Source organism: Calypte anna, chromosome 2 (assembly GCF_003957555.1).
Source record: "Calypte anna isolate BGI_N300 chromosome 2, bCalAnn1_v1.p, whole genome shotgun sequence".
Lineage (NCBI taxonomy): Eukaryota > Metazoa > Chordata > Aves > Apodiformes > Trochilidae > Calypte > Calypte anna.
In genome coordinates, this window is record NC_044245.1 from 32,855,537 (window position 1) to 32,880,760 (window position 25,224).

Here is a 25,224-nt window from a genome sequence, read left to right on the forward strand (position 1 = left end):
ATTATAGCAACTTACCTGTCTCAGAAAAAAGCCAAAAGCCTGATAGGCTGTATTCTTTTGTTAAGTTTTGCAATGCTATAAACTGTCCATAAAGAAAAGTTCAGCTGTCTCTGCATTTTCCAGATTTTTTTTTCTTTTTTGGGGGGGGAAGTAATTGAAGATATGCAGAACTTGGCCCAGTAATTGAGAGAGTGATTTGTGTAATGTGAGTGTCTGAAGGTATGTACTTGAACAGTTACTGCTATCAAAGACAAGAAATAAACTACCTTCCTCTATACCAGTTACTGAGCTCTGGGTGCTTTCATGTCATCTGGTATTGGCTTAGTACAATAGCAGCACATTATATCTGGCAATATAATGTTTCTAATTTGACACTTAACCTTTAGTACTTGTAGTAAGCCATAGTTCATTTAATCACACTCTTTGGACACTGTGAATGCAGCCATCAATAGCTGTTTGAAGCACAGTTTTTGTTTATATCTGAAACTGATAGTTTCATTTCTGAGCATTAACTATATTCCCTTGTCTTTCACTACAGTCCTTCCACTACCCTGAAGTTTCAGTTATGTCCTTGAACTTATCCCACTTTTCAAAAGCAATATTGAATGGAAAGGTGTTTAAAACTCACAGTGTAGTTAGAAATCTTGTGACTATTTGTGCACAGGTTATTCACTTTAAGCCTTTATTTTAAAAGTTCTCTGGTTTTGCTTCAGTTGGGATAATAGTGTACATTTCTGAAAATTCTAAAGTTCTTAGGCAAAACTTAACAAAGCCAAACTTGGTGTTCTGGGAAAGCAGAGCAGAAATTTCAAACTTTTCATTATGGTGCAAATGCAAAATACCATTTATAAGATACCCTTCACACTTTGTGTCTGTGTCCATGTTATAAAGCACATAGCACTGTCATTCAGTGCTCAGCAGAAAGTTTGAAGCTGACGTGAGAGTGGAGGCGGGGAACACTCAAAATGAACATTCAAAGTGGTAATTGTATTTAAAATATGTAGTTCTTAATACAAGCAGACCTAAGATGTCTAAAAATAACCTCTTTTCCCTGTCATTGTACACAGATATTCTTAAATCGAAATTAAATTTCAGACTTTAATTAAGCAGGGGCGATACTAAATAGATCCTGACAACATATTGCAGGGAAGTAGTCTGGGAGGTAAAAACTCGTGACCAAATGCATTGTATTTTCTGGATGGAATTTTTCAATCAACTTCAAAATCTGAGTATCATGGTTATCTTTCTATTCCTTTTCCAGTGTTCTTGAATATGCACTTCAAAGCACTAAAGGAAGATAATTGTTGAGGATAATTGAACAGGGAATTGTGTAAATCTTGACTGCATTAAATGAAAAGAAAAGTTTAGATTAGTCTTTCTTACTAGGGAAGTGGCTGAGCTGCATTTTCGGCATTCATGCAGGACAAGTAAGCATTTAACATTCCACCATATTGTGCCATCTTAGTATTGAAGTTCAAAATTCTATATAGCATCTTTCACCTTTTAAAAACATCACCAATGTTATTCTGAAAACAAGTTTGGAAAAGCGATTTTCTATCTACTTACACCACTACTAACATTCTACCTGTGTTTTGGTAGATTTTCTTTGTAGGTAAGGCTTTACCTTGTGGCCTTGGAGTAAACAAGAACCGTGTCATATGACTAAGGCAGTAGAAAAAGTTTTCTGCTGCAAGTCACCTTGAACATTATTAATTTAACAGTAACTTTAAATAATAACTTATATTTTCAGTTTTGTTTAGGCAGAGAAGAGGAGTCCTGGCATAAGAGGGATTAGTTTAGTGGAAGCGGGAGTTTTTGACGTTAGAAGTGAACTTCAAATAAAACTTCTGAAAAATACTCTAGGTGATCATGTAAAATTGAAAACTGAGGTCCCAGGCCAGAGAGAATATAATTTAAGTTTTATAATTTGAGAACCTTTACTCCTGCCTTTAAATTTTTCACTTGCAAGTTGTGATGCAGAGGAAGACTTCCAGTGAAATTAAGTGAAATTAACCTTCCTCTAGAAGGTTTCCATGGTGTAGTTTTTTCCTTCTGTAAAAATAGGGTAAATATAGTAATATAATAGTAAAATATCTTTCTTATTCTAAATTAGAATAATTAATTTTTAATTAAATAATGCGCTGAGACAGTCTGAATCTTTTCTTAAGTGCTTTATTTTGCACTCTGAAAAGCTGTCTTATGTTTGTTTTCAGTATAAGAACTGAGAAATTTTTAAATGCATGTGCAGCATCTGTAGTAGAACCTCAAATAAAAATATTTTCAAGTCTCCATTGGTTCAGATCTAATTTAAATACTCCAATATTTTAGGTTGGAAGTTAGAATGAAATACTTCATATAACAGAAACGGAGCATGCATGAAATGTTAATATATGGGTGTGATGTAGTAGTGGGTGTAAATGTAGTTCTTGGAGTGGCTGCATCACAATGAGACATTCTGAATTTGAAAGTGCTGTGTTTGGATGCTTTAACTTAAAAAGCATTATGAATAAATCTGATAAATGTGTTGATACAGCATTACTTCACTCAATATCAAAATCATAAAGTTCCCAAAGGTTAAAATTCCTCAGTGTCTCCTACACTTAGACCTGTAGAAGGAGGTAATAGTGTTAAAAGCAGTGATATCTGGAGGAAGAGTGTTTTCTGGTGAAAGTAATTGTATCAGAATTTTGACTAGGTTTGACTAGGTTTTCATCATCAAAACCTAAGTTCCGAAAACTGATTTGAAGCCTAGAGTAATAGGAGTGGTACAAAACACACATGGTGTTTTGAACTTAAGGAAGGGGATAATTTGTTCATCTGCAGATTTAAGGTTTGTAGGGAAAAAGGTTCAGACTGGTCTTTTACATTTTTTTTGTGACAGACCAGTTGATTGAGCTGACAGTATGATGTAACTGTGAGAAAGTGAAAATAGAGCTCATGATCCATCCCTTTCAGTAGAAAGGGAAGTGTTAATAACATTGTGCAAGGCACTCATGAGACTCTTGTCTGATACACTATGCAGAATTCTGACTATCTATACTGAAAAAAATGTGCAGACTGGAAGAGATACACAGGAATTATCCCAAAGTTTCCTCTTTCCCAATCACCTTGTTATATATGTGAGGAGAAATTGCCCTCTTTAGGTCAGAAGAATGAAAACTTAGGGATTGTTTGCTGGCTGTAAATAATTTGGGATAAGAACAGGGAACAAAAAGAAAAGGTGAAGGTAAATTTTCATATTATTCAAATTTAAAGAAAAGATCAGGCATCTGAAATGTGGAATTTTTTTTTATTTCCTACTAGTATTCTGTTGAGTAATCAGGTGTTTTCAGGTGGAAGGATGCAAGCTCCACTGAGATACAAACTGAAGTGGAACCAACAAGATCTCTGGTGATCAGAGTCATCATGGGAGGTGCATGGTGTTGTTACTTTGCTATGTAGTAGAATATCCAATTTCATGTATTAGAAGTACCTTGTCTTATTTGCAGACATACCCAAACCATGTTACAAAATAGCTAAGTGTTGTTGTGAGCCATGATGCTTACACTGACAGAAACTACACAATCAAGAATTTTAGCTTCCTTCTTTGAAAATGTGCTTATATAGTGTGCCTACATGGAAGTGTGAGTGGTGGAAGAAACATGTTCATAGCAAAACCCGAACCTCCTGTTTTATTGCTGCTGGAGTGCCTGGCTTGAAATGGGGAAAGAACATACAACTCAGAAGTTTCACAGCTTCCCTTTATCTGCTGTGACGATGTTGGCTGGAGACCAACCAACAAGATGAAAGTGTGTAATACTCCCTTTGGGAAGATATTGACTATTTTCAGGCCTAAATTTAGTACTTTTGTTTAGAAGGGATCTGGCTTGGGAAGATCTCTTAACTGATATCCAGTAGACCTTTGGTTAAAGTTATCAATAGGATAAAATTGCATAGATGTCTCTGCATGACTTCATCTCCACTTTTCTGCCAAGAAAGGCTGTACAATAAACAGGATTTTCAAAACTTTTTTATTTATTTTTTTTATTTTTTAAAATAATGCATAACTTGCTCTTGGGTATGTAACTGTGGTTTCTACTTATGTTGTTAGTATTTCATCAGTCAGTTACACTGTCTTCAGGCTCTTGTCACCCAGCAAGAGATTAAAATATTTTTTAGTCCTATGACAGAAATAGAGATACAAAGCTTTGATTCATTTGGAAGGGTGCACAGTAAAGCTGGAAAATAAAGGCACAGAGAAAGGCATACATCAAAAGCTGTACTTACTTTGTTGCTGCTGTTACTCTGACATTTTGGACTTCATAACTACTGGCATTAATTGCCTGTGTGACTGCAGAGAATACGGTTTTCTTCATCCAGCTTCTGCTTGCAAAATTCCAGGGGAGATGTCTGATGTGATTCATTAAATTCAGACTGCTGTATAAGTTGGGTAGAGTTCAGGATACATCCTGCAACTTGTTGAATTTGTACTGAAACTTTGCGTATGAAATAGTACCGGGATATATTTTGCTGAATGCAGTTTGCTTTAATTTAAAAAAACAGTTTTAAAAGATCCTTAGTTGAAGAACTAAGGGAGTACAATCTTAGTTCACCAAAATGGAAATTTCTTCTGGGGCATATGCTATTTAAGTATGGTTGTCTTTGTGTGATATCAATACATACTCTCCTAACATCCGTAGCTGAAAAGTAAGAATGCTACAAAAAATAGAGTAATTTAATTTGGCCTTTTAAAAGACCTTTTAGTTGACTTGCTTATACACACTCCAGTTTGTGCTGTATGGTGGCTGAAGTTTTACTTTAAATTTATCCTGTATTTTATTTCAAATGCAACTGCTGCTTGTAATTTTAGGTGCAATACTGTTTTTATTTTCTCTCCTCTTGGAACATTTACTTTTTTTCCTACAATGGAAGCTTTTACGTATACATCCCTACTCTTCCAGGCTATTGGTAGAGGCTTTCAGAAGTGTAGAATATCTGCTTTCCCCACTGATCTCCACTGCCTCCAACAGATTTAGAATTTTTGATTACTTAAATGCCTTTAATAATTTCTTAAATGTCTGGAATATTTCCTATTTGTACAACTTTTCAGGTACAGAGAAATGCTTATGTTTTGAAGTTTTTTTCCAAAGATCTTCTTAAAGATTGTTTCTTGCAAATGGCAACATATGAACATCTGTAATAGAAAGAAGAAAAGTAGTTTAAGCTATGCCTCATCATAACTGTAGAATACACAATTTAGAAAGGAAATGGAACTGATTTCAAATTTGGTTCCTTAGTTCTATCTTTTAGGAAGATTAATGCAAATAATCAGATATAGCTAAAGCTTTGTATATTTAGAGCAATATATGAGGTTTTCTGAAACTGTGGAAGTAAGTTGATTTATTTGTTGGCAGCCAGCAGTGGTGAAATTCAGATGTTCAGCAAAGATTTACTGTAGTTGTTAAGTTTTTAATGAACAGTGTTTAGAAGCTGTAAACCAGCATATTAGCAATTTAATATCAGTTCAAAAAGCAATTAATTGGAGACATAGGTCTGCTTTTTTCTCTTTTTTTTAATGGTGTAAAAATTCTTATATTTAGCTCCCAAGTGATCACTGATGACATAGCATTTTCAGTATTGCCTGAGTTTCCTTGGAGAAGTGCAGGCATATATAACTGAGCTGTTAATGGGTTTCAGCTGGGGTCTTTTCATATTACAAGAGGGCTGGAGACTTCTGCCTTTCAGTATAGTATCAATATGAGTTTCCAGTATTTGTATAAAGGTAGTATTTCCATGGTGTGATGGAGTACATAGCAAAGTTCAAGAAGAGTAATAATGAGCAAAGCTTTCCACCTGAATAAAGAATGCTAGGAACAGAATCACAGAACCATTGGAAGGAACTTCTTCAGATATCTGCTCAAACAGGATCAACTGGAGCAGGTTTTCAAGGAATGTGTCCATTTGGTTTTGAATATCCCTAGGGATGCAGACTCGACATCTTATGTGAGAAACTTGTTCCAGTGAGGGTGAGAGACAAATGATATTAATGAAGCAAGAAGAATGCAGGCTGTAGGTAAGGAAAACCTTTTACATCATTAAAAATCAGTGGAAATGGTTGACAGGAGAATTTAAGAAGTTTCCATCCTGGGAGGGTTTCAAGACTTGACTGGGTAAAGCTCAGAGCAATGTGGTGTGCTCTCACAGCTGTGACTTCTTAGAGCATGAGGTTGGATTAGACATCCTGTGGGGACCCTTCCTGTTTAAATTAAGCTTTCATAATTTGACCCAATTATTTTTCTGAATTTACCCCTGGGAACGAAGTGTTCATTTTTTAATAATCATGAGTTTTAACTGATTACTCGCAAACAGTTGCATATGCTGCAATTCAGAAAGAAATATTACTTTTTAAGTGGAGCATGGTAACTACTTAAGCAGAAAAATGGGAAAGTAAATTAAATAATTGCATCTCTTGAACCTTCCAGAAGGCATCTTAAGCCTTCCTGCCTCTTCCAGAGTGGCAAAAATGCCACAATGAAGAAGCCAATTCACGAGGTGGTTCAGACTGCAACAGAAGAATCACCATGCAAGCTTCTGCTGTCCTGTTTTTCTGCTGCAGAGAAATTTCTGTGTGGTTAGACCTGTACAATTTAAACCATTATACTTCTCCCTGTCAGAGAAGACATATTCAGAATATTTGTGTGTCCATGTGTATGCATCCTCAGTTAATCTGTTCCAGAAGCTTGCATCGGGTTTTCTCTAATAAATATTACCAATTTTTATGACTTTTTTTTAAACATCTGTATAGGCTCATCTTCAGAGCACTAGGCACTAGTTAGTGAGCATCTAGTAAAGCTAATTGCCTTTGTACTTCACAACTGAGATCTCTTTCTTTACAGTCTTTTAAAAAATAGAAGTCTAACAATTTCCTAAGTGCTGGATTTTAGTGAATCCTTTAGTATTGGTCATGATGTATATCTTAACCTTTTAATTCAGCTAGTTGAATTTTTGGACGTGTGATGCTTTGTTGCCTTTCTATCTTGACGGAAATATTTTTTGTCTTAACTGAAATTTTTTAAAATTGTGCTTTCCTTGGCAAAAGATGCAGCTGTGAAGTCCATCTGTTCTGCAGAAAATTTGCCCTTCATCTTCTTTGCAGACAGACTTTACAGCCTGAAAGATGAAGGGATGCAGTGTTTGGGATGGGAAGGGATTGTTTGCTCTTCCCTTTAGCTTTTTTGACCTTAAGAGTCATGAATTAAAATGGGCAAGTAAGATGAAGTTGAGCTAGGTTTGGAAAGGGTAGGGACTGCTTTAACTTCTATTTTTAGTAATGCTAAAATAGCTGAATCGACTTGCCAGTAGTCTTGGGAAAAATGAAATAAAAAAATAATTGTCAGAAATTAAGCATATCTGTTTTGTTTTCAACATGCAAAAATCATGTGAGTAGAATTTGTATGTGCAGGGGAGCTTTCATTCTTATCAGTTGGACTTTTCCTTCCTTCTTTACTAATTCACTGCCATATATACTTACTATTTTATGCAGTCAGCAAGATCTGCATGCTTTAGACAGCAGCTTCCTCCACTAAGCAGCCTTACCATCTTTCTAGAGGAGGTCCACTGTGTTTACTAATGAAGAATGGTTCCTGTTTAGAAAATGTGCCTGTATGATTATACAGTGAACTGCTGCCCAGAAATACAGGAGCTAAGGGGGCTATCAATGGGTTATAACCACACTGGCCCAACACTTCCTGATTGGTAATTATTTATCAAGTAGCTTGGATAAAACCTCATGCTGATGTAGTTGCAAAATCTGTGGATGCCTGAGAGCCCAATTACCATTGTACCCTACTGAAACAACCAGCATAGGCATAACTTCTCTGGGACTGTGACTGATTTGTAGCCTAGCATAGAGGAGCAGAGCAGGTAAAATGCAGTTGTACATCACTTCTGTAGTGATTCTCTGGAGGTATTTCTAAATGTGATGTATGCTCAGTGAATACAGCTGCTAGCTCTGGTAATGCAAAGATAATGTTCTGTGTACTCACTGCATAATGGTTTCCCAGAGACTTTTTATCTTAAAAACTGGTTTCTGAAACTTACCCCAGTGGTAGTGACAGAGGGCTTTGTCAGTTTTTCTGGTATTGTTGGTCAATATTATTTTTGTGAATGAACTTGGTTGAACTAGCCCAAAATGTTAACTTGTTCACAGGTACTCATTGTCTCAGACCATTGCCAAAAGTGTTGTAACTGGGGAGGGAAGTGGCAATTGCAAAATAACTTTTTGTTTGCCTATAGTATTTTAATGCATAAATCAACATTTTTAAAACCATGAACACAAAAGGAAAACATTAAGACAGCTGTCATTGATTAAAAGCTGTACGAGTTAGAAATAAATCTTCTTCTGTCTATATGTATAGGATGTCTTGTGAAATTTTTCTTCTGGCTATATCCCTCCTGCAAAGGTTTTAAATAACAAGAAATAGTTTCCAAAATTTATATATGTAGTGAGAATTGAACTAACTTTCTTGACTGTGTGTGAAGCACTAGCTTCACCAATGGTCCTTGAGGTATTTGTTATACCTTCCTATCCAGATGAGTAGGTCATGTGGAAATAAAAATATATACATTTATTTAAATATGTTATGCCTAATTTTCTTTAAATTCCTGGTTGGCTGTGAGCTTGGAGGCTAATAAAATGAAATTGAGATTTTTAAAAAAAAAAAAAAAAAAAATCTGTGCAAGGTACTTGCTCTGGAAAGCTTTAATTTTCCCCAGTGAGTGACACATTTATCTTCTGTCTGCAAATCTGGAAAATTTATTTAAATGTATGCTTCTTCTTTCCTTTACATAGAATTAATGCAGACAAGATTTAGTCAATGAAAGAAAGAGCAAAATCAAATTTGATGGGAGAGTGCCAGTTGAGAGGTTGGTGAGAACCTGTGATTTATTTTTTTTTCCAAAGACAAGAAGAGAAGAGTTACCATAGTATGTTTTACTCTTTACTCGCTTTGAATTTACTTTTGTAAGGTACAGTATGTAGATAAAACCTCTTAAGCATCTGATTGAGTTAATTCTGATTATTAAATTTTGCATTTCTGTATTATTATGCCTCAGGATGCATGATGTTTGGCACCGATATTAACATATATCCTTCCCCCTTTTCCTTTTTGATACGGGGTTCAACTGACAAACAAGTTTCTCTGAGTTTGGGTCATGTGCATAGTAGGATTAAATTGTTCAGTGCATGTACAGATCAGACTTGTATGTTCCTGCTGAATCTTGCTTGAGGCTTTAGGCTTTCTATAGTTATGAAGCCATTCTTTGAAAGTTGACGGTGGAAATTAATTCTGTGTGTGTCTATATTCTCTGCTACCAAAGCCAGGGACTGGCATAGAGGGTGTCCCATTGTAATATAATTTTTTCTCAGAAGTCACAGCACAGGCTCAGTTCCATTGTCACCTTTTCTTAAGAAAACCTTAGAAAACACCTTGTCTAAACTGAGAGCCTTTTTGTTTTTCTTGCTAATATTGAGGCAACACTAGAGCTAAGAAGACTCTTGCCCTGAGGACCATACCATGAGAGAAGGCAACCATCAGATCAACATCAGTAGAAAAGCTGTTTTGGAAAACAGCTGGATTTGGTTTTGATAACCTGGAATGCAAGTCTGTTTTTTGTGAATTTTTTTTAACTCTGTATGTTGATAAAGGTGGTTACTGCTTCCCAAGAGTGAAAAAATATATTTAAGCAGTTTTGATTCCAGAAACTCTGAAACTTTTCAGCAAAACTTGCAAGCAAAAAGCTTGAAAGTCATTCTTTTGAAGCTTAATATTGCTCTTAACAGTCTCTCCTTGGTGATTTAATGAAGTTTTAACGTAGGGATTTTACTTTTTAATTTGATCATTCTAAGATTTCTTAGAGGGTTATGTAAGAAACAGCTTATTAGCATGGAGCTGTATAAGGAATGTCTAAGGAATGTCATGCTTCTGTCAGCATGAAGTGTTGGAATTGCAACTGGTAGTTGGGATGCATACTTTGACTTCAGGAAAGCTTTATATTTTTTTCTCAGAGTATTTGTAGAACTAAAGCACTAACCTGAAGTCCCTTAAAAACAATTTACATAACTGTTAAAAATATAAACATCTAAAGAAAGCTTATTTTTATAAAATTATATAAATACTTGCAGTATTTATGCAGCACCTAGTACGATATTTAAATTGGCTAGAAACATGTCTACTTCTGCAAATACTATATTAAGTATTTATTATTAATAATAAACTATTAAGACTGTATTAAGAGTCATGAATCTATAAATGTCAGCAGAGAAAACATGAAACGAGGCAGTTGCATTTGCAGCTGAACTAGTTGAGATTCAGGACGTACCTCGTCTGAGGAAGATGTGGACTGTTTGACAAGCTGAGAGTGTTGTGGTTGTTCACCTTGGGATGAGGAGGCTCCAGAAGACCTTTTAGCAGCCTTCCAGTAGCTGAAAGGGGCCTGGGCAATGGCTTTAAACTGGAAAGGGGTATATTTAGGTTAGACATAAAGAAAAAAATTCTTTAGAGTGAGGATGGTGAGGCACTGGAACAGGTTGCCCAGGGAAGTTGTGGATGCCCCATCCCTGGAAGTGTTCAAGGCCAGATTGGATGGGGCTTTGAGCAACCTGGTCTGGTGGAAGGTATCCCTGTCCACAGTGGGGAGTTTGAATTAAATTATCTTTAAGGTCCTTTCCAACTCAAACCATCCTATGATTCTGTGTACTGCTTGATTTGGTGGCTTTATGTAATGTGATTACTAACAGCACTTTGTCTATTAAAAAGAGTATAAATCGTGTTTCTTCAAAATCTAAAAGCCTAAAGTAAGTGTCATTTCCCCTCCTACTCATGGTTTCACAGAAGATTTGCTTTGTGAAAGCTAGAAGTATGTTTAAAACATTTTTTTAAAAGAGTCTTTTGACATAACACTGCTATAGTTAAAATGTGACACACAAGACGATTCGATTGTTAAAAAGTCAGTTCCACTTGACAGAAAGAATGGCCAGAAAATTTCTTCTTGGGATGGAATTTTCTAGGAAGCATTGAAATTAGAAAGTAGGTGTTGAGAAATGCTGTTTGTTCTGTTGATGTACAGTGTTTCATAATAGCTTTCATTATAAAGCAATGAGGAAAGTTAAGGGTGAATTCCTGTGTGGGAGAAGGGGCATATAGGCTTCTTAATTCTCTTGATCTGTGCTGCTATGCAACATGTAGAGCTTTGCAGTACACAGTGGTTTCTTTAATGCTTTTTAGTTTGTTGGGGATCTCAACAGAAAACTTTCTTAGTATATTTGTGTATGTATCTGAGCATACACGTATAATGTAGCAAAAATTTAGAAGATTATAGTTAAAAGCAAGAACGGTATAGGTGGTTGGTTCATGACTAAGATAATAGTAGTTGGAAAACAGGAAAAAAATTACTGTCTTGAGAAGGGCATAACAACTCTCTCCAGGGGTGCCCCCTTTTGAGCTCAGCCTAAGCTAGGCTGAGCTGGCTTGGGTCAAGCTAATGTGATTCCTGCTAAGGGCTGCTGCACACACTAGAACTCTAATATGTGAACATACTGAACCTGTTGTCCAACATAAAAGGTCTGGTTTGTTCAACTTTTTCTTAAAATGGAAGGTTGAAGCACACAGAAATGAAATTCTCATCACTCACCTCAGTGACTTTGCAGGACAGGACAGCTGGAATGGTGGGATTTTCTGATTTATTCTTGAGCAGTGTTGCTCACTCTCACCCAAGTTGCTGTAGTTCTCTCTATGGATGTGTAGATAGCCAGGAAAATCTTCTCTGAAGATACTGGGCAGACATACATTTTGTGTTGTAGGATATACTTTCCATTGCAATATGTTGTGCTGCCAGGTTGATAACATCTGCACTTACTGCTGGGGTACAGTAAAGCAGAAGTGGTTGTAAAGCACTGTTTGAAGTGTCCCCAATGTAAAAACTGCCTGAGAAGTGATTTTTTCTGTTTGTTTTGGTTTTGTTTTGTTTTGTTTTTTAAAAAAACTGGTTTAGAACTTAGCTTTCATTTTAAAAACAGTGATGTCTGCTTCTACAAGCATTGTAAAATTGTAGTTGGTTGCTTTATATATGAGCTGAAAACTTCCTCTGAAAGAGAGATTAAATTAAGAGAGTCCTGAATTAGTTGCTTGCATTGTATTTGCAAGATCATACACACCTTATACAGAGTTTATACTGGTTTGTTTTCTTCAGTCTTTAAACAGTAATGGATCTTGAATGCAATATTCTGGGTGTGGATTTAAGTTGATTGTGGCCTTTAAGATTTGGATAGAACTTTTATTTTCACCTTTCAAGCAGCAACAAAATAAGTTCTTTTTCCCTTCTGCTCTTGCTCTCAGTAGATGTAGTTGGCTGCTTAACGTCTCTAAAGTTAATACTGTGGTGTTTCCCAGAGCTTTTGCTGTTTATGCAAGCCTATTTTGGTCAGTACTTACCTTTTGTTTTTGTTTTGTCAGCAGCCATGCAGCAGGTCCTGGATAACCTTACTGATCTGCCTACATCTACAGGCGCTGAAGAAATAGACCTGATTTTTCTTAAAGGAATAATGGAAAACCCTATTGTAAGATCACTTGCTAAGGTATTTAAACTTGCTACTCTAAATAGAATCTTGCAATATTTTAAGTCTTAAGTTGTTGTGTGAACATGGAGTATGACTTGAGGTGTTACTAGAGGCTTTTATGTACAGTGGATCTTACTACAAGAATTGAAGAAGATTTGGTATAATTTATGTGCATGACATTATTATATGGAAGAATCAACAGGAAGAAGACAAAATCAGAGACTTCAGAAGTAATGTGGTAGAATTATTTATGAAGAAAGCATCAAAATACTTGAAATTAGAAGCAGTTGGTTTAAATATAGTCTCATGACCACTGTTGTGTGCAAAACCTGTATGCCTTCTGACTCTTTACAAAGATGAAGAGTGAGAGCAATGACTTTTTTCCCCATGGCATAAACAAGTTTTCTTTTCATGTTTGGCTCGAAGCAACTTTCTGATCATCCCAGTAATAACTCTCTCTATGCCCTTTCCTGGATCTTGGAGTGGTACTGGAACTTTTGATTGTCAGCCCTCCGGGACATGGACTGTCCTTAGTTTTGCTCTTACATTTTGAAAATCTTTTCTTTATAGATGGATGGTACCTATCTATGAGTAAGTAAGGTGATATTTGTTAAAAAAAATCTTTGGACTTTTAAATTAAAATGTAGTAAGAGTTGCAGTCAGTATTGCACAGCACTTAATATTCTTTGTTAATCTTACAACCTGAAAATAAGCTCCTTTCCTGAAGAAAAAACAGCTAACTTAAATGTAGCTGTCTCTTTAATATGAACAGACATCTGGAAGCTTTGCCCTCTGGGCAGCCATAAAATACTCTGTAAAGCTAAAGGATTGTTGTGCAGGGATTTCGTTTTAGTATACAAATGTGGAAAGGAAAACTTTTAATAAGAATTCATATAAGAATTTACTTCTATTTAGCTGTTAAAAAAATTGCTATAAGTGGAGAAACTGTGTAGTAATAAATTTAGAGATAATGACTGTGTCTCATCTGCTAGTAAGATGATTACAGAGGGGTAGATTTGTGTACTCAATTTACTAAAGTAAAAGCATTTTCTTACTTAAGGTTGTTTCCACCTTCAGTGTCTGCTGCCTGTGTCATCTTTAATATTTATCATTAAGAAAATGTTCATTGCAAATCATTTTTTTCTTATCAAGAATCTGTACTTTAGCAGCCATTTACAATTATGTGGAATTTAATGACTAGCAGTTGTAAAAAAGTGCTTGTAATGGAAACAAACTCCTAACTCTAAATTTGCTTTATCTTGAATGCTGGAAAGTTTTAATTATGCTCATATGGCATGACCTCAGTCATATTTTCTTTTGCAGTTACTCAGGTTTAAACCTGAAAAGTCAGTCCTAGCCAGCAGAACTAAATAAGGATGAGATCTAAATGACAACAGATTTCAAGATGTATATATAGTCCATTTATCTCTAAAATTATATAAAAATTATATAAATCTTGTTTTCCTCTTAGAAGAGCCAGTTTTAACAGAATAGGCAATTGTCAGAACCCTGAGATGGACAGATTATTTCATTTCAGACAAGGCCAGTAACATATAGATTTTGCAATTTTCATTTTTTAATTAGTTGTTAAGACTCATAATTATGCAAAGTATCCCAAAAGGATGAAAAAGAAACTTAGGGAAATGTGCCATGAGTGGTTCAAGCTGATTTTTAGTTTTCAGTCCTTAAAAAAAAGATAAGGCAAGCAATAAGCATAGTAGTTATTTTATACAATTTTGCAATTCAGATTTTGCCTAATATTTTAAAATTGTGTTCTTTCACAGTTTTTCTGTGAAGAATAAAGGCATCAGGTATAAATTACAGATCTTACTTCAGAAGGGATTCTTTTACTGTACCTTTCCATTATGCAGGGGGGGTGGAAAAAGTGGCAGGGAAAAATGGAAGTGTCATCACTGTAAAATGAATTTTCCTGTCATTTACCAGCATTATGCTCAGTATTAACTAGCCTTTAGAGTGGTTATGCTTTTTTGAAAGCAGTTGTTGAATTTGGAACATGCTTAAGTTTTACTTGGTTTTGCTACTGAACTGCAAATGAAACCTAAAGCATACCAGGTGAATGCCTAACTCAGCCCAAGAAAACATTTTAGAAGTAATCTATAAAAATTGAGTCCACTATTTAGGATGTCAGGTTGCTGGAAGCCACCACTATTTTACTATTTCAACATTTGGCAATTATAATAAATATCAAATGAATCAAAAGACTCAGTTCAGTGTAACTATTTCCAAAATTGTGAACTAAACTGTCAAAAAGTCTGATTACAGTATCTACATTAAATATTGGAGTTTTTTTAATTACTCATACCATTCCATGTCCTGCTACTCCCCTACCATATTACAGGATCAGAGGTTGTTGACTGATACACTTTCTGTTTCTCAATATATACACAACCTTGATTTTGAAGGGAAATGTGAGAATATTTGTATTTAGATTATACTTTGTGGTAGCAATATCATTTTAAGGAAAATGAGTTAGGAAGAAGGTAACCCATATTTTCTAATCTTACAAAGGTTTTGCAGTTGGAGTATATTTAAAAAACAATAATTTCTTGCTTAATTTGCTGTAAAAGAAGTACACTTTAAAAGAAGGATATTGTTTACTGTAATCTGTTACATAACAAATAGTATTCTCTTGTTATGGAGAATGTGTGTAGGTACCAAGCTTCCTATGACATTGTAATTGTGGTCTTTTGATTTGTGTGTGTTGGTGCTGGGGAATGTTAGAAATGTCTTTCTTTATGTGAAGTTAGCCTTTCCAGTGTTTGATCATTGGTCTTGCAGAAATACAATTTTATAGATATGAAGTAGAATTTAATACTCACATGATTTCTGGAAACAAAGTATTCAGGTTCTAGCAAAGTTTCATTTAAAACCCTGTTTTAAAGTTCTAATCAGAAAGTAAATATGTTGTGCATACCTTCAGGCTATGTATGTGGGAAGTATATATAGATGACTGCCAAATATTTGTCTTTTTATTCCATAGCAAGTGCTCTTTTTTGGATTTTTTTGTTGCTGTCATGCTGTAGATAACTTTGTATATAGAGAGTTTGGGGTTTTTTGACCTTCTCTTATTCCCTGATTTTATAATACAGCACTGCCTGTAGTAAGTGAAGCATATGGGTGTATGAAATGTTTCTCTTGGCACTGAAAGCTCTAACCTTTCAGTTAGAATTTAGTTATCTGTGGTGTTTAGGAAAGGGCTATGTCTGCAAGCAGAGAGAGAGAGGAGAGAGGAGAGAAGTTATTACAGAATCACAGAATGGTTGAGGTTTGAACAAACCTGTGGAGGTCATCTGATTCAGCTCCCCTCCCAATCAGGAGCACCTGGAGATGGTTGCTGAGGACCATGTCCAGATGGCTTTTGAATATCTCTAAGGAGAGAGACTGCAGCCTCTTTGGATAGTGTGCCAGAACAATTAAAAAGTGTTTCCTGGTGTTCAGACAGAGCCTCCCTCCTGTGTTTCAGTTTATGACCATTGCCTCTGGTTTTGGCACCTGAAAAGAGCCTGGATTTGCTCTCTTGGTCTCCTCTCTTCAGGTATTTATACACCTTGATGGGATCCGTGCTGAACCTTCTCCTTGTGAGGCTGAACATTCCTCTCAGACTGTCCTCAAATGTGAGGTGCTCTAGGCCCTTCAACATCTTAGTGGCCCATCCTCCAGTACGTCCAGAACTGGACACAGTACTCCAGATGTGGTATCATCAGTGATAAATTTTAGCTCAGCTTTCTGGCAATGCTGAATGCCCAGGATACTTCTTCAGAGTTTGCTTTAGTTATGCAGACTTCCCTATAGAATTTGCTCTTCTGAAGGTGTTTGAATGAGAGGAGCCTGAAGTAAATGTTTCTTTTGCAGACTTCAGTTGTTTTCTGAGCATATCCCATAAATCCTTTTTTTTTTGTCCTTCTAGAAGGTATACTTGTACTGGATTCTCAATCACAAAAGATCTGAGGCACTATGCTGCTCAGAGGGAGGACTGCTTAGAGTATATAGCATAGAGGTTATATGAAATAAGGACATAGGAGCACCTGTTAGTCACGTAGTTAAGCATGCAAAAATTATACAGCATTTATAGAGGTAAAATATATAGATTATACTTTATGTAATTTTTCTGACTTTCCTGCTAAAGGTTGCTCCAAGAAATGAGCTTAAAGGTTTATAGGTTGGAGCTGCATGAAACTTATTTACAGTATAGTCTCATATATTTAATCTTACAGGCTCATGAGCGACTGGAAGATTCCAAACTTGAGGCTGTCAGTGACAATAACCTGGAGCTGGTGAATGAAATTCTTGAAGACATCAGTCCCTTAATAAATAAAGACGAAAATATTGCAGAATTGGTTGGAATACTGAAGGAGCCTCATTTTCAGGTGCCTACTTTTTACTGTGTATTGCCAACTTTTTACTGTCTACCAATTTACTGTATCAATATCCACATATGGGTCTAAGAATAATACTGAAACAAAACCTTAACTGTAGTAAACATATGTAGGCAAACATATGTAGCAAAAATATGTAGGATTTTACTCCATATGAAAGGTAAAGCAGAAGCCATGTCTTAAGAGCAAACACGTTCTTATAATCTCAAGAATCTCTTCACTCGTTTTAAAATCCACTTGAGTTTGTGTTATAAATCTTGGACAAACATTTACTTCCTGTATGACTGGAATTTCCATAACGATCCCCTCAAGGCTTCATCCTTAGCATTTCCAGGTGGTCTCAGTTCCATTCTGCACTCTGGTTCACCTATTGGCATCCATAGTTATGTGTAAGATACACAGTTTGTAGAGTGAAGGAATGTGATTCTTCTGTTTGGAGATATGCACTGAAGCTTGAGCCTTTGCATCCCTCTCACTGTTGCTGTACTTAGCATAAGTGAAATTTTAACATACATTTGATAAAGGCAGATATTTTCCCATAGCAGCTGTTCTTCTATCACTGGCTTCCATACTGATCCTTGAAGAAAGAACTTGTAAATCCTTAGTAGATTCTGAACTTCCAGGCAAGCTCCAGTTGACTTCAGTACTTAGCAACAGGTACCCTGTAGAATAGCATAGCAAACCTTTTGAATTGGTATAAATGTGCATCTTTTGCCAGACAGGTATAGTCATAGATATTTTTGGGTATGTTTTTTCTAAATTTTCAGTTGTACAAACACAGCAGTGAAGTAAGTTACCATTTAACATAGATAAATGCTGAAAATGCTGTCATACTGTGACGTACTGGAAGAAGGGACATGTCAAGAGCTCAGCTTTTGAGGTAGTAACTATTCTGAAGGCAGACTTTGCCTCTTCTGAGGAGCAGTATGTTAGCTTCTGCTATTATTTGTCCAGAAGGACACCATAACTAAGGGGTCAAAGACTATAATTTGGAGACTTACTGGTGAATAAAACTTGAAATCAGTCTTTGATCCCTTAGCAGAAATTGGTACTGGAAAAGGGGAGGATGAGTTTGGAGGAATTGGTAGTTACAATCCAGAAAGATTGGAACTGGGGGTACCTGGTGCAGTGACAAACCTGACAAAGAGTTGATAGTGAAACTAACACTGACAAGTCAAAGAGAGTGAGTCAAAGGATGAAAAGGACTTAATAAGTGAAGAACTTCAGCTGTAGTCTGAAAGACCCTTTCACAATGGTCTCTAAGAGAGACAACAAGGACCAGAGACCAGCTGGGCAAAGAATCTGTGTGGTGGAGACTGAAAATGGCTTGTAGGAGACTTCCATAAAATAAGAATTTTAATTGGGGTGAATAGCCAATGCTAAGGCAAACTCAACATTCATTCCTGTTCAGTGGTCATATTTACAGAGAAGCACAACGTAACTGGTGTTAGTTACTGCATTACTTCAGACTTAAGCAATTTATACATTTAATTTAGTAGTTCCAAAGTATCTGGTGAACAAAAAGGCCAGTGTTTACATCATTTCTTGTACATCTTTGTTATTTATTTTATAAAGAGCAGACTTGAAATATGTGCTACATTAACTTTACAGTTTTGCTCTGATCTTCTGTTAGTGCATCCTAATTGCACATTAAAGGTCTGTGTAACAAATACCTCTTTTGTTTTCCTTCCCTGTCCCCAGCAGCTGGTACTTGAATGTTGACTTGAACTTGATTTGTCAATTCCTTGAACATCTAAGCAGTACCAGCAAACCCTGTCATTTACTTCTCACCCTCCTTTCCTAGAACATTTACCTGACTTGTCACTTTGTTGGCAGGTGTAGAACTGAGACCAGATGCCTGTGGGAAATTCCCTGGTGACATGAACTGTGGAAACTAATACTATATTCATAGCCCTAATTATTCTGTCTTATACCAAATATTTTCATCCAATTGAGAGCCTTACTGTTAATCCTATAGTAGCTTTGGTTCTTTCAAAGACTTGGATAAAGGACTCTGCCATTTGGAAATGGATCTATATTGTCAACTCTAAGTGCTTCACTGCCATGCTTTGTGACTCTCTAAAGGAACTTAAATAGATTTGAGAAGCATGACTTCACTTTATTACAGCGTGTTGATGCTTTCCCATGATTTGTTTCCTCCAATCATTCTGGTTTTTTATGGAAACTTCTTCTAATGTGTTATCTATCAACATCAGACTTAGTGGTTCACAGTTTGTTTATTCTTCCTTGGAACCCAGTTTAAAAATCATGTCCTGAATATTGCATGCTATGAACAAGATTGCATGCTGCTTCTTTCACAGTACTGTTGAGTCATGGGTACGTAAGATCAATAAGCTATTTCTAGAGCTCTCTACTCCATTTGCTGCAAAACCTGGATGGTATAGAAAGAATTAGATATGAAAGCAAAAGCTTATTTGATGGTTAAGATAGTTTAATGCTGCCCTGAAGAACTAACCTGTCCTTCACTCTGTTCATTCTAAGTCATTAAAAAAAAAAAAAAAAGTCTGAATCAGTTTTAGCTTGTGGGTTTTCTATTATATTCTAAGTCCCTCTTGTGAGGCTTTTAGACTAAAATGTGGATAGAACATTCTTTCTAAGTCCTGGGGAGGAGGCTATATGTTTCTGAAAAGGAAACAGAAAATTAACAACTTTGGAATTGTGCTATCCATTCTGCTTCATTGGGTGCAAGAAGGTATATTACAAATTTTGCAAGGGGGGACCTTGCAAAACAAGAACACACTGTCATTTGTAATTATAGCAAATACAATTTGTATCCTTTTTCGAGTTCAAGAAATGTGACTTGGCTCCTTTAAAGTTGCATGGACACCAATGTGTGACTGTTTTAGAGGCTGATTCTGTAATTTACAAATGAATGGTGTCACTTTATTGTGGTGTCATCTTAGAGCTGTAACCTACCTCCTCGCATAAGTATCAAATGTGGCATACAAGTCACTAGTGCATTATATTATCTGATTGAGTCATGTAGTGATGAAATTACCAAATTACAGAGCTTAATTTCTTGTACAAATTTTTTACAGAATATACAGTGGGGAGGGACTGGCTTATGGGAGTATGGTGATACTATTGAGGTAGACTGCTTGTCCTCTCCCTTTTCTCTTCTCTTATTCCTTGCCCTTCCACTTTTAAACCATTCTAGTTTTAACCAAACTTTCCAGGAGTCAAAGTGTGGAAGATATTAAGTTCTTAAAGAGTTTCATGGTATTGATGGCTGGCCATCAGACCAGGGTGTGTCTCTATACACATGCAGAGCATAAATAAGGCTGTAGCTTGTGTTGCCAGAGAGTAGCTGGAGAGCAGAGTAGAGGAGTGGTAAGAGAGGTTAGGTTGCCTCAAGAGAAAAGGGAGGAGTTGAAAGTACCGCTCTGTTGGAGCAGTGAACATTCTGAAGAATCACTTCTGACACTTATAGGAGGACTTGTTAATTTCCTTTCACCTTTCCAAGAATTATGCAAGCTGTTCATCTTAAATAGTAGACTCTGCTGGCAATAAAATACTTAATCTGAAAAGCAGCCAATATTTTCTTCTAATAGTTTGCTTTGTAATGGCCAATTAGCCCTTTAATATGTTTCATTTAGAAAAGAGATCTCAAGTTGTCTCCTAGACAAATCATAATTTATAGGGTTTCCCCCCATACATTAATGCCTCCTTACCAGGCCCCCTGATTTTTCTAAGGTCTTAAATTACTTCCTCATTTATCCAGAACAGCCTTTAAAAATGTCTTCTTTTCATGTGTATGTACACAAAAGGATTATCAGGGTCTATGCACAGCTGCCCACAAATATAAAATGGTTTCTTTGAGAAAATTACTTTATTGGTTTCCTGAAAACAAACCAGTTAACTCATTACCTTCCCATACCAAACTCTTAATCCTGAAACTTGAGAATCTGTACCAGTTTTATAAGACTGTTTCCAGCCAGCTAGGTGACAGTATAAACTCCTGAATAACACTTAAAGCCTCCTGGCAAGAGGGGCCATGTGCCTGTATCCACTGTCAGACTACCCTCCAACAGTTACTTTCATATTTCAGTATTGTGGTTGAGTGATCTGAGAAATAGAGTTGCATGAATGTCACTTGTTTCTTATAGTTTAGAAAAAGTGATAACCTGTGGAATCTGACTGTTCCCATGCTGGCACTAGAGCACTTGTAAAACCACTATCAAAGTCTACAGAACAACAGGGACTGTATAGTCAGCAGCTATGAACAGTTCAAAGCTTCCTCCATACAGCATAGATATCCAGGATCAGCTGACTGTCCACAACTGGCTAACTGCATTAAGGTTCTCATGGAAAAAATGGCAATGTTGCTGGAATAAGGCAAAGAGATTCTCTCTGTGCATCACAAGATTGAATGCACAACAGACATACAGTTCTATGGCAGGCAGTATGTTCCATGGTTCCAGAAACTTAGAATACATTGACTTCTTCATGCTGTGGCTGAACTTAACTTTGAGAGGTAAAAAAAAGAAATAATAAATTAATAAATAACTAAATAAATTAAAATAAAAATTAGAAGTTCAGTAAACAAAAAAAGCATTAAACATTCAAGGCTCTCTACAGTGCTGAATCCAAGTTAAAATTCAAAATTTGGTTTTATAGTGTAATCTATAAACATTATGAAGCATTGTTTGCCCTATATGGTAACTGTTTCCCCAACTATGATCTAACAGAACAATTAAATTACAAACTGGGGGTTGGGGGAAATACACCATAGCAGAACAACTCTGTGGTCTTGAATTCGGGACTCCTTTCCTAACACTTTAGACCTCAGAAGTACTTAAAATGTTTCCATTCCTCTTTTATGCTCTATGTATGTTTAAATACTAGAATTTATTAAAAAGACTACAGTCCTTGTAAATAGAAGGGAAAAAAATCTTGTGATTGGATTGTTAAGTAGTAACTGAAAGAATTAATGCTTATCCATAAAACTGAGTGAATAGATAGGAGCAGACTGTGGAAAGGTATCAGACTTAAGAATTAAAGAATCCTACAGAGCCTATTATTTTGAAAAGGATGACACAGACTGTTTGCCTAGTAGTCTTTTTTTGACAGCCGAGTAGAGTATAATCCATAAATTTTGTTACAGTTAAGGGCACTGATCTGTACAAGCATGGTTATGCACACGGGTCCATCAGAAATCTAGTGATTTGTGGCAGAAAGTTTGGAAACAATTCGTTCTAGTATGCAAGCAAAAGATAAAAAACGGATGTATACTGGAAGCATACTTGTTTTTTGTCACTGGTAATGTATTAAAACGTGCATTTGATGCTAATTAGTTTCATTTTGGAAATCTAAAAATCAAAAAATGTTGCTTGCAAACAGAGTTCTGTTCTCTTGGTTTCTGGTTTGGATGTGTCTTGGATAATGAAGAATTAGACTTTCCTACCATGCGAGAGCTGCTTGATTTAAATAAATTATTGGGTTTTTTCCTATTTAATTTGATTTGGTCTCTGTCCACAGTATCAGAGCAGCCACAATAAAAGCTGCCTAAAATGGCATGGGCAGAAATGATGAATCAGTACCTGCTTTTAATACTAAGTTGAAATAACAGCAGGATCATGGTGTAGTGTGCAGATTAAAATGATTGTTCAGGTTTGTGACACTTTGAGGGCTGTGTGTGGAGCTTAGCAGTAAATAATATGATTGCACAGCTCTTAGATGAGAGGTCGCTTACAGATGTAGCTGTAGCTGCATACCAAAATTGTTCAACTTGCTTAAATGTTGCCTGCTCACCTGCTCTGCTTTCTAGTAGTTTTCTGTCTTCTCCTGATATGTGCATGTCACTATCAGTGACAGCCCCTATACGGACCCTGTCCTTGGTGTCCTCTCTTTAGCTACTTATTTGCCACCAGTCAGTGATCTAGCATAAGACCTTATCTCATCAGGTCACTGTTGAAACAAAGCTTTGTTGTCTGAGGCCTCGTAGGTATCTCCTCTGCTTGCTTACTTTTTCTTCTCTTATCTGTCAGTGAGACTCTCTGTGATACTTTCTATGGTGGCTGTAGGGTGTCCCTTTTCTCCTTCAAAACAGAAAGCCTCTGCTAATTTCACACGTCTGATCTTGTTTTACCTGTATGTATTGTCTTATAAATCTTTCATTTAGATCTTATATTTTGCAAGAAAATGAAGTCTAAATTGTCATGTCTTCCAAAGATAAATATATTTATTTAAATCTCCTCCTTTTCCTCACTGTGTATGTGGACTGGTGAAAACACCATAAGTTGTGTGAGCTCTTCTGTTCCACAAGGTGAATTCTGTCAAATAGCATTCATTTGGTGCTAGAGTTCTGCCTTGGCTTTATGCAGACAGAAAGCATTAATTCTGTAGAATGCTAGAAATCCTTTCATACCTGTAATTATCAAAATTACTATGGAGGAAAAATCTGTTACATTAAACACAAGTATCAAATGACAAGTTATCTTCATTTTTTATTTTATTATTTTGCAGTGGGTTGTTCATTTACTTTAGCCATTTGCTCAAATACTGTCTCATTAGCTGGAAGACTGTTTTGGTTACTCCTTTTACCTTCTTCTTCCCTACAAAAATCACATATTCCTTCCAGATTAATTACATTTCTCACATACTACCTTAAAAAGAAGCATTTGTATTTACAAAAGAGGGCACATTTGCCAAGACAGTAAGCTTATCAGGATATGTGGGTCATGTATGTCAATTTTAGCTCCATTCCACGTGGACTTTTATGATCTGGTCCCAAAAGGGTAGATGCAGTGGTTATTCAACACTAAATCTTTTTGTAAGTGGTTACTTTGTTATTAAAAAAAGGTTTTTTCTGTTCCTTTGCAGTCACTCTTGGAGGCACATGATATTGTGGCTTCAAAATGCTACGATTCCCCTCCTTCTAGCCCAGAAGTCAATAATTCTTCAGTGAACAACCAAGTTATTCCAGTAGATGCTATTCGTATCCTTGGAATTCACAAAAGAGCAGGAGAACCACTGGTAAATAATTGTAGATAAATGTTTCTTTAAAGTCTGACTGAGAACATTTGCATGTGCCTGGTTTCTTGGATTACATTTTTATTATTTCCATTGCTATGTTGTGTAATTTAATGGGAGATAGGATCAGTAAGGAGAGGTTGAAATAAGATATTTGTATATTCTCCATCTTGTTGTCTTTAAGAAATTATGGGATAGTGAATAGGCAGTCACTAGGCTGAATGATTGCTGGTGTAACTGACTAACACAACATCTGTGTGGTCCTGATACAAAATACAGAATTGCATGTAATTAAGAACATACAGTCATTGTTCAGTCTTATGACAACCTTGTCTGAAAGCAGTTTGTATCACCTGGAGCTTATCTTTGTATTAGAAACCTTTAAAGTGTAGTAACTATTATTTCTGTTTTCATTGGGATGCATAAAAAATATACATATTTTTATAGATTATATAAAACATATATATATATATGTTCCTATGTATTTTCAATATATGAATTTTTTTTGCCTGAGATAATGGTAAAATAAAATTGGAATTCAAACAATGGTAAACTAGATGTCATGTTCCTCTTTCAGGGTGTTACATTTAGAGTTGAGAACAATGACCTGGTAATAGCACGAATTCTTCATGGTGGAATGATAGATCGGCAAGGTCTGCTGCATGTAGGTGACATTATCAAAGAGGTGAATGGCCATGAGGTTGGAAATAACCCAAAAGAATTGCAGGAACTGCTGAAAAATATTAGTGGCAGTGTCACTCTGAAGATTCTTCCCAGCTACAGAGACACTGTTATTCCTCAACAGGTCAGTAGCACATTTCTAACAATTCTGTAAAAAGAACTTCTGCTTGGTATCTTATTGCATAAAATTAAGATTTTGCATTAGATATATTCTGATTATTTTATGTGTTTAGTACTAGTAGAATTTAGATAGATTATACTTACATTGATTATGTGTTGAGGGAATGTGCTGTATTTGAGGCAGATGCACTCTTTCCTTTGCTCCTCAGCCTGGTAGAAAAAAGTCAAAGATGTTTCCAATCTACTGATTCAACTTACTGTTTCTTCCCCTGCATCAAATCTGAGTCTTGAGCAGTCACGTATCTTGTTTTAAAACACTGAGTTTCTGGCAAATATGCTTCACAAGATTCCACAAGCCTTGAAGACAGGGCTCGCATTCTGAGAACTTGTCAATGTTTTAAAGTTATTTAAAATCAGAATACCAAGCTGTAGACAGTG

General features: G+C 36.0%; 1 protein-coding gene across 2 annotated transcripts in view; it reads left to right on the forward strand.

Annotated features, from left to right (window-relative positions):
• Positions 1 to 25,224, forward strand: part of MPP6 (membrane palmitoylated protein 6) — a 59,792-nt gene that overhangs the window by 17,604 nt on the left and 16,964 nt on the right. Inside the window, exons 2-5 of one of the 2 annotated variants that reach the window (XM_030445391.1) lie at positions 12,492 to 12,613; positions 16,831 to 16,983; positions 23,836 to 23,988; positions 24,563 to 24,790. In XM_030445391.1, the coding sequence (XP_030301251.1) occupies positions 12,497 to 12,613; positions 16,831 to 16,983; positions 23,836 to 23,988; positions 24,563 to 24,790 (651 nt within the window). In that variant the 5' untranslated portion in view covers positions 12,492 to 12,496. The remainder of the gene's footprint in view (positions 1 to 12,491; positions 12,614 to 16,830; positions 16,984 to 23,835; positions 23,989 to 24,562; positions 24,791 to 25,224) is intronic. The other variant, XM_030445390.1, reaches the window with a different exon arrangement.